We start from the raw sequence: 18309 nt of genomic DNA on the forward strand, positions 1-18309 counted from the left end.
TATCCATGAAAAGCGAAGTTATTCAATGAACTAGTAAACACATTTCAAGTATGTTTATTTTGAAACCTCTCTTTAATTCCTAGAGATTGGCTGAATATTTTAGCATAGTCACTAATAAAAAATAATTGAATTATATTCAAATATCTAGTTAATAGAGTTAGCAGCAGTTGCTACAAAGCTAAATAATTCTGATGATAATAAAAATGAAGTTAAAAACAAAACATGGTGTAAGAGTTCAGTTAGTTAAAAAATACAGTGGTTTAATAGTATACATTTGATTTTAGAATAATGATGTTTTAAAACGCAAATTGATTAATTATTAATTCCTTAACTTTATGTTAATTAAGTGTTCTTCTTCCACCCCTTGGCAGTTTACCAAATCACAAATGATTTTGATCAGAGAAGAACGTCTTTTTTCAGAAGTTAAAAACAGTATTTATTAAATGTTTACCTGTCTACTATCGATAGAGTGTTACTATATTTCAAAAATACATATTCCAGTGTTGTCAAATTTTTGAAAAATTGTGATTACATTAAATTAGAGTTTAATAGTCAAAACATAACTTCAAAGTCAATCACCTGAGCACCGCTTTAATACTGAGGCATCTTGTGCATGTCTTTATGTGCATGAGTATAATTGATCATAATTCTCTAAGTTATTCATTCTGAACTATAACCAGTACTTTGTTATTCTGTAGTTAATCAAATCTGAGTGAATCATATTCCCATTACATTTTATTTTTCTTCAAGATACTTTAAAAATACTTCCTAAAATTTTTCTACCTCAGCAAAAGTGTATCAAGACTCCCAGACTGTACAGCTGAAACTAATGCAATATTGTAAATCAACTGTACTTCAATTAAAAAAGAGGAGACTCCCAGAAAGCCTTTTTACATTCCAGAATTATTCATGGGATTGGATAAACTCACGTGTCCATTAGACCTTTTGCCATGTTATTAGTATACTCTCCTCTTTAGCTCAGATCAGTGTTTAGCACCCTTGTCCTTGGTTTTTATTACATATAGAATATTTTACAAGGAACAGCATATTCTCTCTTCTAAGAAGATAGGTCAAAGCAAATTGGTGTGCTTATTTAGAACAGCAGAAATTTTTAAAGGGAATTTCAAACTTTGTAGGTGCCACAAACCTCAATGTATTGGGCATCATTGATAAAGAATTTCCTCTTTTAACTTTTTTTTTTTTTTTTTTTTTTGGTTTAGCTACATTCCCTTTGAAGATTTTTTGGTAGTTGTAAGTTTCTTTAAAACATTTTTTTCTTCTAGCTATTTGTTTACTGAGGTTGTGAAAACATACAGAGGCTGTAGATACTTACAAGTTTATGTTCTGCTTTGATTTCCAGAGGGGAAATATATATAAGGGCTTTGACATATGAGCTCTTTATTAATTTTTAGTCACGCCAAAAAATAATTTTCCAATTTTTACCAAATTGCCCAATTATCATTTTTAATCAAAGTAACCTATTAGGAGTTCCCGTCGTGGCGCGGTGGTTAACGAATCCGACTAGGAACCATGAGGTTGCGGGTTCGGTCCCTGCCCTTGCTCAGTGGGTTGACGATCCAGCGTTGCCGTGAGCTGTGGTGTAGGTTGCAGACGCGGCTCGGATCCCGCGTTGCTGTGGCTCTGGCCTAGGCCGGTGGCTACAGCTCCGATTCGACCCCTAGCCTGGGAACCTCCATATGCCGCGGGAGCCGCCCAAGAAATAGCAACAACAACAAAAAAGACAAAATAAATAAATAAATAAATAAATAAAATAAATAAAATAAAGTAACCTATTAATGCTCCAGATAGTACTCATAGGCATTATAGTTTAGAACTCTATTTTAAGACTATTTTATTCTAAAAATATTATCAAGACCTGTGACTTTCCAAATATATAGTATTTTCATATTACAGTTAAATTGTACTTCTTTTTGTCTTCTCATCCCACCCTTTTAAACTAAGACTTGTTGCTGCATGAGGACTGAAAATACCTTTGCTTATTTATGACCTTAATTGGTAAACTTTATTTAATGTAAGTCTTTAAAGGGAAGTGAAACCACTAAAATGCCCCAATTCAAAAGAGGATTATACTAAAAATTCCTTTCTACTAACTTTATATTTTGGAATATTTATTTTATAATCCTTAACTGTCACGAATTGTCATATCTTTGACATTTATGATAGCTCTTTTAGTAGAATAAGGGGAAAGCATTATTATAATAAATAAAGGATAAACTAGAGCAGCTTTCTGGTAGACTGAAAACAGTGATAATTCTGCTGTCATGCCCTCATCTTTTCCTGTACTGTTCATTGGGTTATCCATTATTACTCAATATGATGCAAATTAATTAAGATATATATTGAGGTGTGAAAAATTTCTTATATTTTGTCATAAGCATATGTTTATTGACTGTACATTAATAAATCACTAAGCAGTGCATGTAACTCTAAGAATTAGATCATAGTATTATGAAAAAATCTATAAAAACCTAGAAATTTAAACCACTTTGATCTTTCATGATATTGTCACAGATCAAATATATGTATAATTTTCATTGAAAAATAATAAACAGTATTAGATTTAAATTAATATAAATGTGCAATAGTTACACATTTATCCATATCAGATAAATAATGTCTTCTATGTATATATAATATTTTCCATATGTTCAGTTTTTCTTTGTTATCTATAGATTTAGCTCTAATTGAATGCCAATATGTCTTAGAACCTGAATCAAAACCTGATTTTAAAATTTTACTTGGTTGGAATTCCTGTTGTGAGTGAGTGGGTTAAGAACCCAACTAATTTCTGTTAGGATGTGGGTTCGATCCCTGGCTTCACTCAATGGGCTCGGAATCCAGCATTGCCACAAGCTGCGGCATAGATGCGGCTTGGATCCGGCGTTGCCGCGGCTGTGGTGTAGACCTGCAGCTCCAGCTCCAATGTGACCCTAGCCTGGGAATTTCTATATGCTACAGGTATAGCAGTAAAAAAATTAAAAAAAAAATAGTTGATAATCAAATATCAGATTTCTCCGGTTCTATAGCTAGATGATCTGATCATTAGACACTAGTTGGATTCGCTTAATTTCAAGCATTGTATTTTAAAAGTGTATTGATTTTTACCACCTGTAATTTGAAGCTATTGTATAAACCTTGGAACTTTTAAATAGTACATCCATTGGTCACAAAGAGAAATAAGTTTGCTGCTATTCTGGCTTAGCATGCAAATAATCAAAGTCAAAAGCTTCTCCTCTTAGAAACATTTTAAATCATTTGCACTTTCATAAAATTAGGTATTAGTGGTGACATTAGGGTTTTTGATAGTATAATTAACCACAAGACAGGGATAGCCTATACAAAAATATGTTTCTATTCAGCTTACTGTCATAGAAAAGTGATGGTTGTACAAATGATTCTAATGACCAAATGTAATTAATTTCTTTCCATTTATATTTCTGAGGCTCTCCTGATTATTTATTTGCTAGACCCTACAAATATAATTGTAATTACACATATTTCAGAGTAAAACCTTGTATTTGGACACAATTTAGTCTTTTTCTTTTAGCATTGTAATTCTCAAAGTGTTGGCCCAGGGTTTCTTGACCTTGATACTATTGACATTTAGAGATAGAAAATTCTTTCTTGTGAGGTAGGGTAGGACAGTACGGGGTGTCCTGTGCATTGTATGAGGATTATTAGTATACCTGGCCTCTACACTCTAGGTCCCAGTAGCACCCTCCTGACTAGATGTGACAACCTAAAATATTTCCAAAGTTTGCTAAACATCCCCTGTATGTGTCAGGGTGGAGTGGGATGGGGTAAAATTTCCTCAGCAGAGAATTACAGCTTTAGCCCATCCTTGCATGTTGTAGTGTGGTAGGAGTAGATTTTGTCCCTTTTTGTAACTCCAAGGACATATCATGGTTTGGAACACTTCCCCAAACCTTCAAATGATGAGTACTTCCAGATGAGAAAATACTTCATAGATGTTTAAACAGTAAATGCAATTTTAACAGTTTCTTAAACCTTAGGATTCATAAGTGGGAAAGTATTAGCACACAAAAAAGTGTTAGCACCTTTGATAGAGCTTTTATGAAATAATAGTGCTTTTTATAATTTGTAAAATGTTATAATTAATTTTCAATGTAGAAGTTACTTTCTTATGTATATAACTTAAGGGGAAGCAAAGTAGCGTGAGAGATGGTGTTCTAATTTCAAGTGGTAAAAATTCATTAATTACACAAAGGTATTTCACTATTTATTTATTGTTTTATTATATATCAAGAAAACACATTTATTATCAGCCCTAACAAAATCTCACTTTATAAATTGAATTTTATATTAAACAAATGTTTGAGTACTTTACCAACTGAATTTCTAATCAGAATAAAAATTAGAAGGATAAAATTAATATGTATGAGTATGTTTGCAAAATGTTATAAATTATAGGAGCTCAGCTAGTAAAGTAAATTTATTCTTTTCATTAGTAAAACATTATTTTTCTGACTTGATTTCATGGTCATATAAGAACTATTAGTTAAAATACTTAAACTTATTACAGTTAAAATAGTAAGCTTTGAAAAAAATTGTTATCATTAAGGATAAGAAATGCTAAAAATTAACATTTTTCTAGTATTAGACAAATTAAGAACTGATTGAAGACACAGTATATGAATGGAACACAGTCTTCATTGTTGCATGATAGCACTAATATGACTATCTTATTAAAAGAAGCATTTATTAAGCCAATGTTTTACTAATGGATTTATTTATGGTCAAATATTCTTAGAGCTTCAGTTTTATTATTCTTTTCTTTTAGTATTGTGGGACATAAAAATATATTTTAACCTAATGTCTATAATAATTTTATCTAGACTGCTATATTCATCATTGAAAATATCTATGCTTAATTAGTTAATTAGTTAATTAATAGCTGTACCCCCTGGCATGTGGAAGTTCCCAGGCCAGGGATCAAACCTGTGCCACAGCAGTGACTGGGGCCGCTGCAATGACAACACCCAGTACTTAATCCATTGTACCACAAGGGAACTCCAAAAATGTCTATGCTTTAATGTGTAAAACGGGGACCAATTTCATTAAGTTTGTCATTGGCTGTGTCTGTAAAGAACTAATTAACATAATAAGGCTGGAATTTTCAGATGCTTGCTTGATTGACATAGTTGTTAGATGTTGCAGCATAAAAATACTAGTTCTGCTTTTCAAGGCATCACCTTAATTTTGGAGACTTTTATAAACATTACTATTCTCTAGATGGAGTTAAATTTTATAGGGTATTGATGCTCTAATTAAAAAGTGTGATTCAGTGCACTTGAGGGAAAAATAATTACTAGTAGTCTGAAAAATACCATGGTCTTTCCTAATTCAAAATGATCCCATACATAATTTAAATCAGCCCTGGAATAAGTGCCATGGGGTATAGTATTTGCTGATATTAAATACATCTAGTAAATTTGAGTAGGTTAAGGCTCCTTCAATATATAAACATAGTTAGGCTTATAGAACACTGATGGCTTTTTTCACACCAAGAAGCTACTTTAAGAAGTCATGATTTTTTTTTTTTTATTGGAAGGTAGCAGCAAAAAAGTATTTTTGTCACCTACTATGCTAATTACTCATTTAGTTAGCACTAGCTTATGTAGTTTAGCTTTCAAAGTGAATAGATATTAAAATTAATTTTGACTTTGTTGGTTCCTTCTGTTTTTATGTAAAAGATACCTGTTTTGGCCTATGGGACTGTTCGTGTCAGTTGTTCGGAAAAGGTAGTGCCTTCAGAGAAGGAAAATTACTACAAAAATCATGATAATGATGACTATAATGACGATAATAGCAATAATGATGATACTGCTGGTGATGAAAACAATGAATTTTATGATGATGATCACTTATTTGATGATATAAAAATGGTACCCATGAATTGCTTAATGTCAGCGATCTGGGCTTCACGTTTCTTCATGAAAACATGGGCAATAATGAAGAATCAGAAATGATCTCAGAAGACGTGGTTCTTCCTTCGAAAACAGAAATCATAAAAACACTTAGGCAAATGTGCATGAGTTCCTCTCGTCCTTAAATTAAAACAGAAAAGCATAGGTCAGAGAGCAAAGGAGTTGATTTATTCTTGCAATGTTTACCCATTTTCAAGAGCATGTAATTCATGGACAACTTTGTCATTGACTTAACTTCTCTCAAGAAAAGTTGCCACCATCTTTATTACGACATTTGTTTAATCAATATTCAGATATCCTGACACACAGAAGACATGGCCTTCCCATATGGTGTAGCAACTGAAATCCCTTTTTGGATTTCTAGGCTTTGAAGATTAAGTCCAACAGAAATTGATTTAGAACTTTTCACAGTTCAGAGGGTAAAACCAATCAGAGTTATAACCACTCAAGAAGCTCTGAGACTTAAAAGATAAAATGTGTTCATAAGACCTTAGATTTTCTAACAGTATCTTTCCTGACCCCCAGACTTACCTTATGTACTGACTGTTTTTACCTGATGTTTTCTCTGACATATTGGACCAGAAGCATCTTGAATTTTATCTTCCTGATAAGCAACCAGGTTTGCAAGAGTTTCTATTAGTAAAAGATCATATTTCCATTTTTTGATGACTAAACTTTTGATATGGTTTGACATAATCATGAATTTTAATTAAAGTTAACCATAAGGTCTTTACCTTATTTATTTTAAACAATAGTTCAAGTGAAGTATGTAGCAACGTAAAAAGCTTTTGGATTGTCTTCCAGAAAGTGTTTTTTACTATTTTTTAAAAGAGAAATTTAAGAAAATATTCCATGAAATATAGAAGATTTATATTGATTATTTTAAAAAAGTAATGATGATGTGAGCCACATGGGAAGTCATGTATATGTAACTGTGTTACCATGCTGTACAGTATAAAATTGACAGAATACTGTAAACCAGCTATAATGGATAAAAATAAAAATCATTTTATTAAAAAAATAAAAATGTAAAAAAAAGTATTGATGAATGCCATTTTGAGAATCTGACCCTTCTTTATGTATAGAAATAATGTAACTTTTTATATTTTAGAAGGTATTTCTTTGCTTTCTTTTTTCAGTAAATATTACTCCTTAGGGTGGTAAAATAGATTTGAAGGGAACAAAGAAGAAAACTCTTTGTCAGAGGCTCAAAGTGGATTAAGGAACAGTTTTGTTTGTTTTGTTTTGCTCTTTTTTGGATAATGATTACCTGATGATTATCTCATGTCCAAGAACTCTCCATAGTACAAGAATTCTTGCCAGCATCAGTAAGGCCTCCCTTTTCAGAGTTAACCATAGTTAAAACTATTGAACTCAAAATCAAGAGACTTGGCTTTCAGATCTGGCTCTGCAGTAAACTAGTTGTGTGATCATGAGCAAGTCACCTAATCTCACTGAGTCTCATTGTCCTTTTTGTAAAAGGAGAAGAAGGAAGGCTAGATGATATCTGAAGTTCCTTCTAGTACTGGTATTCAGTGATTCAGTATACTGTGTTCTTGTTTTCTTATGAAACCAGCTAATCTAACTTGAGCACAAGAGAAGCAGTTGCTAAAAAGAGCTGATTAACAACAATTAGGAGTGACATTTCATTTGTTTTGCAAGTCTTTTCAATTAAAAGCAGTTAGTGATTAAAATCACATGCTTGAAAATGTATTCCTTAAAATATTTTCAAATAAAATGTAAAACATTAAAATCTCTGGGATCAAGTCCAATTTGTATTTTAAACATTTATCTAGTATTGAAGAGTATTTTTTAATATGGTAAGGCATGCTTAGTCTTTGCAAGTGTTAAAATCTGCACAGAGAGAGAGAGAAAGTGAGCTAGCAGGAAATGGAACAAGTAAGAAAGAGAATGCTGAATTATTATACATGCTGGTAAAAAATGATTTGTTTCTTCCTGAGATGTTAGAATCAATCAGATTATGTCTTTTGTTTCATTTATATATATCTCATATTTAGTCAATTGTTTAAGATTTTCCCTTTTTGTCTGAAAGTGGAAAATTTGGCTTTTCAAAACTAAGTGAAGAATAGACTGAAAAAATGGAAACCTGATGAATGGATTTGTTTCAACATCCACCTGTTCTCATGGATATAACCACCCTGATATCTTCAATTAAATTGCCTTTGTTCCAACCCATAACATTATGAATTTAAGTTAACCCTTTAAAACATTTCAATCTGGGGAGTTCCCTTGTGGGACAGTGCATTGTCATTATAGGGGCATGAGAACTTTCACATGTCATTGGCATAGCTAAAAATATTTTTTTCAATCTGAATACTTATTCCAAATAATATGATCAAGTAGTTTGATTATTCTCTCAGTTGGAGGACACAGAATAATGACAGGGACACATGGTCATAAAAAAGGAAATCGATAGTATTTACCATGTATCACAAAAAAAAAATCCTGAATTAAGGGAGGAGTACATATGAAGACAGAAGTTAGTATCAAGATGCTATCATTTTCAATGACCTTCCTGAGTACCTACTCCTTTGTCAAAGAGAAAAAACAAACACACTGTTCCTAGTGTTGAAATCTGATGAAATAGAGGGGAAATAAGGCAGCGTTAGGAATTACTTTTCTTGGGACTAACGTTTAAAAAAAGAACCATATGCTATAAATATCATTGTTCTACTAAATAGTCTTTGGTAAATATCAAATAGATAAAATAAACATGTGTATATACTAAACCTTGTGCATAGCTTTGCAAAAGTGAAAGCCAATGCTATTAGTGATTTCTTGTAAATTCATTTCTTCCAAAGAGAGTTGATATTTTCTTAAAAAAAACATGACTCTCCATAATTTAACTTTAAAGTAGGTAAGGACTTGGTGATTTCAAAGTTATCATCAAATGTGTGACTAATGGCTCAGGTCATTTTACTTGTAATCCATTTTTATTATATTTCCCTTGACAGTGCTACAAATGAAAGCTAAAAGAAATGTTTTGGAAATAGTGCATAGAATCTAAATGACATCACAAAGCTGAATATTTCAGAAACAGTTGCTATTCTCTTCAGTAGTTCTAGGCACCCTATAGCAAACCAATAAAATTTTTAATGGAATTAAAGGAAATTTATTATAGTACCCATTACATTTGTATTGGGAATACTAAATTTATTTTCCTACTCTTTTCTAAAATAGACATATCTCTGTGGTTTTATCCATTTGAAACTATGTCCTTGAGTTTCACTGACCCAAAGGTGTGTCAGCAACAGAAAGAAAAAAACAACTTTTTTTTTTAAAGTCAGGTTGGTTCTTGGTGAATCAGCAGTGGTAAAGCTCAGAAATAAATTTTTAGTCTTTCCCCAGCATTCCTCGATCTTCAGAGTAAACAGGTTTTATTTAATCAGTTTTAGAATCCAATCTCTTTGGAACTATTTTTAGTACTTACTGGCACTGTATGCATTTTCTGGGCAACTGTACTAGATTTATAGCTCTGGAAGTGCTGTGTTATTTATTACCTTCCAATAGGCAATGAAGTGGTTGGTGTCTTGCACATGCATATGTCAAAAAAGTTTAGTACAATGGTTCAGTTAATTCTTTCCCAGAGCAGTAGGCCAAAAAATTGCTTTTAATTTGGCAGGGGAAATTCCTTATTCATTTTTTTCAAAAGCAAAAATATTTCTCTTGGGAATTTCATATCCAAAACCAACATTCTCTTCCTTGATTTTACAAATCCCTACAAAGAACTAAAGTCTCAGATGAGCTTAATAATACCTTGCTTATTTCACCAATTATTGTGCTGAATATGCCAGCTCAAAGCTTATTTTTAAATTTAGGAAGAAATATCACTCATAAATGAAATTAAGTTTTTTGTAATTACATGAAGTTATTAGAAAGCCTGTAATTTTTTCTTAACCTGAACTGGAATTGGTAATTTTGTGTACTTGAAATCAAACTAGTTTAAGATATCAGGATCCAAAATCAACATATAACGTGTTGCATCCAATTCATATAATATGTTGTTTTCTTCTCTGAGTTTTTGTTTTCTCTCTTATTAGTACATATGTGTGTTTGACAGATGTAGGGTTTTGTATTTTATAAGTACTACACTGGCCACTTACCACACTAAGTACTTATCATTATTTCTTCTGAAAATAAAGGTTTACAACCAGGTTTTAACTTTTTACCAGAGAGTGACACTGAAGCTTATTATATCCCTATCAGAAAAAAAAGCAGTTGTTTTATAAAATAATTTCGAAATTAAAGTAAAGAAAAGGACAACCTAAGTCAACAATTACAATATATTCCCGTGCTGGCACAGCGGAAACGAATCCGACTAAGAACCATGAGGCTGTGGGTTCAAACCCTGGCCTCACTCAGTGGGTTAAGGATCCGGCGTTTCCGTGAGCTGTGGTGTAGGTTACAGAGCGGCTCGGATCCCGCGCTGCTGTGGCTCTGGTGTAGGGCAGCAGCAACAGCTCCCATTAGACCCCTAGCCTGGGAACCTCCATATGCTGCGGGTGCGGCCCTAAAAAGAAAAAACAAAAACCAAAAAAAAAACCAAAAAAAAATCCAAAAACAATATATTCCTATTCCAGCACAGACTGAAAGTTAAAAACTCTGCTAACCAAACTCTGCTCTTTCTCTTTTTATGTTTTAAAATAGGACTCATCCTTTTAATTCATGCATTTCTTCATCTAACAAATACTTATTTAATGTTTTTGTACACACTGGGTGTTATGTCCTTAGAGATTACACATATGAAGGAAGCTTGATGCCATTTTATTCTAGACTTGCATCCATTAGTGTAATACAGGTTTAAGTATATTACTAAGAGATACACACATGTGAATGATAGCCAGTGCTATCACCAAAGAAAGACCATTTGGGAGAGATAACAAAGGGTTTAAGTATATTACTAAGAGATACACACATGTGAATGATAGCCAGTGCTATCACCAAAGAAAGACCATTTGGGAGAGATAACAAAGGGTTTTTTCAGGCTGTTTGTCCCTATAAACAAAGGGAAATAATTTTAAGTAGGTTTGGAATTTAGTATACTACAGGTCAATTATCCCAAACTTCTAACTTTTTTTTTTTTTAACATATAGGACACATCTATGCTAAAGTTAGCAAGGTGATGAATTAAGGAGCTGTATATCTTCATTTTCCTTTTTCACTTTTCCCATTGTTTTCATGTCATAGTTTCAAATATGGCAAAGGCCTTCAGTTTTTTTCATTGTTCCTGTGGCTTTGAGTTTCCGCTGAGCAAATTGACATGGGATAGAACTAATGTTGGATCCAGGTGTTAGTCGTTCTTTATTCCTAAAGAAACAAGACAAAGGAATGTCCTTGATATAGTTATTCAATAATGGTAGTAAGCTCATATTGGTACCACACTTTGGCATCAAACTTATGTATATAGCCAAAACTTTGTTGAAAAGTATTTATGTCTTACATGTGGGCAACTCCTCTTCGAATTTCTTGGACAATATTAAATTTAAATATGCAAGCCAGCAAGTTATTTGTAGAGCTCTAAATATCTGAGCAGGGAGTATGAACCCAATCACCTGACTAAACACAGATTTTTGTTAAAGAAAAATATGAGATCTTAAAACAGTCCAGTCCAGTAGAACTTGGTGTAATGATTGCCAAATTCTATATCTGTGCTGTCCAATGCAGTAATCACTACCCACATAAACTGGACAATTGAGTCCAAAACTCAAGAACTTAAGATATTTACCTGTTCTTTTAATACTATATTATATATGCCAGTTTCCCTTTATATAACCTCTAATAATACTTTATAATCTACCTTTATATCTCTTATTAAAGATGTAATTATTCTCAACTAACATGAATCTATTAGTATCAACATCAGTACATACTTAGATTGCTATTGATTTTCTCTCCTCTTAGCTAAAATTTAATTTCCATTACATTAGTAAAATATTTTTACTCACCATCATATCCCCAGTGACTAGAAGAATGCTGTGACTGTATTAGCCACTGAATATTGACATGCCAAGAATTAAGAAAATTTTATTAAGTGCCATGCATTTTTGTGAAGTGCAATTCAGAAACTATTTTTTCTACTCATAAATAAGACATTCTAGATTTGAACCTTCCTAAAAGCCTTTTGAGGGAGTTCCCATCGTGGCTCAGTGGTTAACGAATCCGACTAGGAACCATGAGGTTGCAGGTTCGATCCCTAGCTTTGCTCAGTGGGTTAAGGATCCAGTGTTGCCATGAGCTGTGGTGTAGGTTGCAGACACGGCTCAGATCCCGCGTTGCTGTGGCTCTGGTGAGGGCCGGAAGCTACAGCTCTGATTTGACCCCTAGCCTGGGAACCTCCATATGCTGTGGGAGCAGCCCAAGAAATGGCAAAAAGACAAAAAAAAGGCTTTTGAAATATAATTACAAAAATGAAACTATCATTAATCACTAAGTTTATTTAGATGACGTTATCATTAAAGTTAACATTATGTCTATATTTAATGTTGTTGTAAAATACTGTTTTTCTTGAAATAAAAATCTGAAGAATAGATTATAGTTTGCTAATTTTCACACTTGTCAATAGATATGAAAAATATTTCCCTTGGCAAATAAAGGCAGATTTTTTATTGATTTATATGAATAAAATATTAATAGAATGCTCATTTTAGTTTACAAATTAAAAACAAAATTAATACACACCGTTTACGTCATATGAAAAATTTTTTAAATTACATGGAAGCATAATGATGACTTTAATTAATATCTCTGAAATGCCAACTTAAATTTTGTAATAAATATTTAATTTTTCCTTCAAGATATATTATGGTTCTGGATTTGAATAAAAGTGGAAGTGAATCTAAACACACATTAAAAAAATAACAAAAAATGCTGAAATATCTTCAGGCAATTCACTACGAAAAAGGTAGTTGTACTTGAGTATTGTACTAGATTATATGTAAGCAATTATTACACCTTGGTAAGTTAAAAAAAATAATATGACCATGTAATCTCACCATATTGTAGTGATCCCTGAAAACCTGATATTGTTCATTTGTTTCCAACTTTTAGGATCTTGTTTTAGACACTGGTATGAAAAAACTATGGGGAAAACCCTCAGATATTATCCCATTCTTCAAACAGAGCATGTAAATGAGATCTGAATAACTGATCTTCACCACATGCCAGCAAGTTTTCTGTTAAAAAATATATGGGTGAATTAAAAATTGTAGTGTATGGTTATGTGTGTGTGTATACATAACGGTTCATAAATCACTCATGTATTAGGAATTTTAAAATCTTTTGATCTTTTCTTCATAGCCTCCAGTAGCTTTTTATCTTAATCATTTCTGTCAAAGTGCTGCAAGTAACATTGGATAGGACTGCCCCTGAGAGCCTGTCAACACTATTCCTCAATCAGCTAGCAAGGTCACTATTTATGTGTGTAGGGCTCATCTTACTGCAGTTCAGAGGAGGGACTTAAAATTTTTTTATTGTCTTTTGATAAATTGGACTTTATCAAAATTATTTTATTTGACTATTTTTAAAGCTTAACTGTATGCTGAAAAGTCTCTTAAGAGAGCCCAAGCACCTTAAGTATTTTAGAGTTTTTTTTTTTATTAATTGAACCACTTCCTTGATGGTTTTGAACCAGTGGAGATTTATTTTAAACATTCCCATAATCTGACCTTACAGGCAAGAAGAGACTATAGATAACTGTTCCAAGCTATATCTTCCATTTTGACATTGTGGCATGTGAATTTCAGTCCATCGTGTCTGTTCCTTAAAAATAAGAAAGTAAATAGCATTGTGTTGTTAATCTCCAAGAAAATTTCATTTTAACTCCTGTTTCTATGGGGGGGAAGGAAAGTCTATGTATTTTACTTAAGGTTTTATTCTTAACAGTGTTTGCATATTTTCTCCCCATGCCAAAGGTTTTACCTGTATTTATTACATGTGATATATGTTCTTTGAGATAATTATTTTATACTTGATTGTTACTTTGGTGGTCAAAAACTGTCCCAGACAACTAAATCTACAATAAGATATTTTAATTCATTTGAAGTAACCATGGTTAACTCACTTATAACTTTGTTCCTCATGTGAAACTTAGTGACAATTCTTAAAATTCTTCATACTTCTTGCTTCTGAAATCTTTAATAGTTCACATAAAAGAGTTACATTTATCACCATAAAATGCTATGGCCTGAAAAGCCCTCAGAACATCTAGCACGACTCTAATTTCACAAATGTCTGGAGAAGTTAAGCAACTTGTTTGTGGTCACAAAATTAGTTATAGACAAAGTTAAGACTTAAAACTGAAGTCTCTGGCACTCACTTATTTCTAGCTGATGCTATGTCATGTGGCTTCAAGAAATTGAAAACTGGTCTCATTAAAAAGACAAGTAAGTCAGAAAGAGAAAGACAAATACCATATGATATCACTTATATCTGGAATCTAATATAAGGCACAAATGAACCTTTCTGCAGAAAAGAAAATCATGGACTTGCAGAATAGATTTGTGGTTGCCAAGGGAGAGGGGGAGGGAGCGGGGTGGTTGGAGAGCTTGGGGTTAATAGATGCAGACTATTGCTTTTGGAATGGATTAGCAATGAGATCCTGCTGTGTAGCACTGGGAACTATGTCTAGACACTTATGATGGAGCGTGATAATGTGCGAAAATAGAATGCGTATATGTATGTGTAACTGGGTCACCATGCTGTACAGTAGAAAAAAATTGGAGAAATAACTATTACAAATAATAAAATAATAATAATATAATAAGCTAAAGTATTTCATTCTCTGTTTTCTAGGGTCAAAGTATTTTTGGGCTTGATGTCATTGAAACACCAGAAGGAGAGAAGATGCCACAGCTGATAGTTCAAAAGGAGTTAGACAGGGAAGAGAAAGATACATATGTAATGAAAATAAAGGTTGAAGATGGTGGCTTTCCTCAAAGATCCAGTACTGCTATTTTGCAAGTAAGTGTTGCTGATACAAATGATAACCGCCCAGTCTTCAAGGAGAATGAAATTGAAGTCAGTATACCAGAAAATGCTCCTGTAGGTTCTTCAGTGACACAGCTCCATGCCACAGATGCCGACATAGGTGAAAACGCCAAGATTCACTTCTATTTCAGCAATCTAATCTCCAACATGGCCAAGAAGCTGTTCCACCTCAACTCCACTACTGGACTTATAACAATTAAAGAACCACTGGATAGGGAGGAATCACCAAATCACAAATTACTTGTTTTAGCAAGTGATGGTGGATTGACGCCAGCAAGAGCAATGGTGCTAGTCAATGTTACAGATATCAATGATAATATCCCATCAATTGACATAAGATACATCATCAATCCCATCAATGGCACTGTGGTTCTTTCAGAAAACGCTCCACTCAACACCAAAATTGCTCTCATAACTGTGACAGATAAGGATGCTGACCATAATGGTAGGGTGTCATGCTTTACAGACCATGAGGTCCCTTTCAGATTAAGGCCAGTATTCAGTAATCAGTTCCTTCTAGAGACTGCTGCATATCTTGATTATGAGTCCACAAGAGAATATGCCATTAAATTACTGGCTGCAGATGCTGGCAAACCTCCTTTGAATCAGTCATCCATGCTCCTCATCAAAGTAAAAGATGAAAATGACAATGCTCCAGTTTTCACTCAGCCTTTCCTAAGTCTTTCTGTTCCTGAGAATAACTCTCCTGGCACCCAATTGACAAAAATAAGTGCAATGGATGCAGACAGTGGGCGTAATGCTGAGATAAATTACCTGCTAGGCTTTGATGCTCCATCTGAATTCAACTTGGATCATCGTACAGGCATTCTGACCGCAGTGAAGAAACTGGATAGAGAAAAACAGGAAAAATATTCATTCACAGTTCTAGCAAAAGATAATGGGATGCCACCTTTAATGACCAATGCCACGGTCCTTGTGACTGTTCTTGATCAGAATGACAACAGTCCAGTTTTCACGCACAATGAGTACAACTTCTATGTTCCAGAAAACCTTCCAAGACATGGCACAGTAGGACTAATCACAGTAACTGATCCTGATTATGGAGAAAATTCTGCAGTCATTCTCTCCATTTTAGATGCAAATGATGACTTCACCATTGATCCACAAACTGGTGTCATCCAACCAAATATCTCATTTGATAGAGAAAAACAGGAATCTTATACTTTCTATGTAAAAGCTGAGGATGGTGGTAGGATATCACGTTCTTCAACTGCCAAAGTCACCATAAATGTGGTTGATGTTAATGACAACAAACCAGTTTTTGTTGTCCCGTCTTCCAACTACTCTTTTGAACTGGTTCCACCATCCACTAATCCAGGTACAGTGGTCTTCACAGTAGTTGCTATTGACAATGACACTGGCATGAATGCAGAGCTTCGTTATAGCATGGTAGGAGGAAACACAAAAGGTCTATTTATAATTGACCAAACTTCAGGCAACATTACACTGAAGGAGAAATGTGTCTTTGCAGACCTTGGTTTACACAGATTGGTAGTCAAAGCTAAGGACTTAGGACAACCTGATTCTCTCTTCAATGTTGTAAATGTCAATCTATTTGTGAATGAGTCAGTGACCAATGCTACACTGATTTATGAATTGGTGCGCAAAAACATTGAAACACCAGTGACCCAAAATATTGAGACAACTGATGCATCCTCACCATCCAGTGACTATGTCAAGATAGTGGTTGCCATTGTGGCTGGCACCATAACTGTCATCCTTGTTATTTTCATCACTGCTGTAGTAAGATGCCAGCAATCACCACACCTTAAGGCTGCTCAGAAAAACAAGCAGAATTCTGAATGGGTTACTCCAAACCCAGAAAACAGGCAGATGATAATGATGAAGAAAAAGAAGAAGAAGAAGAAGAAGCATGCACCTAAGAACTTGCTGCTTAACTTTGTCACTATCGAAGAAGCTAAGGCGGATGATGCTGACAACAATAGAAGCAGCATCACACTAGACCTTCCCATTGAGCTGGAAGAGCAAACCATGGGCAAGTACAACTGGGGCACTACACCTACTACTTTCAAGCCTGACAGCCCCGATTTGGCCCGGCACTACAAATCTGCCTCTCCACAGCCTACCTTCCAGATCCAGCCAGAAACTCCCCTGAATTCGAAGCACCACATCATCCAGGAACTGCCTCTTGATAACACCTTCGTGGGCTGTGATTCCATCTCCAAGTGTTCCTCCAGCAGTTCTGATCCCTACAGTGTTTCTGAGTGCAGCTATCCAGTGACAACTTTCAAGACCCCTGTGTCTGTGCACACCAGACCGGTAGGTAATCCAAGTTTCTAACTGATCTTTCTAACTTTATTTTATTTTTAAAAATTATTTTCAGTTGAAGTAGGGGCTTTACAGAATCTACTGATTCATCATGGGATCAAAACGATCATATTCTACAGAAATATCCTAAGAGAAACATGGATTCATTTTAAGTTTGGCAGAAAATCAGAATAAAATGACTCCTGATTATAGGAAAATTGGGTGCAGAACGATGATTATAATAGGGGAAGTGTTGTTTGTAGATGGCAGTGTGACACCTCTTGCTAGAGAATATCCTGGAAAAACTCCAAAATAAAGGGTCATGACACTGTCCTCAGTAATAATTGTGTGCATGAGGGCAGAAGAGTCAGGGCTAGATACATCACAGTAAAGCCTTTTGGAATCTGATAAGCAGATCTTAATGGTGCTGAGACTTCCAGCTTCACTTGGGGAAATATGTGTCTACCCAAGATAATCAAATAACATCAAGATATTCTCCCTACCCACCATTTCCTCAAACCACCACAATGAAAAGAGAGTGTCATTTTCAGATTAGGAGCTCACCATTACTCTAGTTCATCAAATCTGCATTGACACCATGTAGCAAAAATGTGATTAGGAAAATGAAGTCATGCTACTCACTTTTATCTCCAAGCCAGAGGATGAAATATATATGAGGTTTCTATTTTAGATATCTATTTGAGTACTTGCATATCTATGCAAGGTATTGAGAACCCTTCAGTAGACATTCTTAAAAGATAATGATTTTTGGAAAATGAAGTATGCTTGCTTTCTCTAATGGGCCTGAGGGAAATATGAGCATATTAAGACCCAATAAATCTGTATATGATAATTTAAAACCCAATAAATTTATGAAAACAAGTTTATACAGTCCTTTTTATCTGTATTCTATGGAGAAATGAATTAAAATGTATCTAGAAATTCATAATTAAATGATTTAAGTAAGGTTATTACGTTAATGAAGTCAAGTGATGAAATTTTATTTTTTCTATCAAAGTCAACACCACATGTTGACTTTATTATT

General features: G+C 33.8%; 1 protein-coding gene across 50 annotated transcripts in view; it reads left to right on the forward strand.

The window, feature by feature from the left end:
- The window catches only part of PCDH11X (protocadherin 11 X-linked), a 728596-nt gene that overhangs the window by 60491 nt on the left and 649796 nt on the right, over window positions 1-18309 (forward strand). For all 50 annotated transcript variants that reach the window (XM_085006470.1, XM_021080411.2, XM_085006456.1 and 47 more), the window contains one exon: window positions 14781-17276. In XM_085006470.1, coding sequence (XP_084862596.1) covers window positions 14781-17276 — 2496 coding nt within the window. The remainder of the gene's footprint in view (window positions 1-14780; window positions 17277-18309) is intronic.

This window comes from Sus scrofa, chromosome X (genome assembly GCF_054392235.1).
Source record: "Sus scrofa isolate SSC_HxYL_T2T_F1_AM1 chromosome X, Sscrofa_HxYL_maternal_Yorkshire_Landrace_v2.0, whole genome shotgun sequence".
Taxonomy (NCBI): Eukaryota; Metazoa; Chordata; class Mammalia; order Artiodactyla; family Suidae; genus Sus; species Sus scrofa.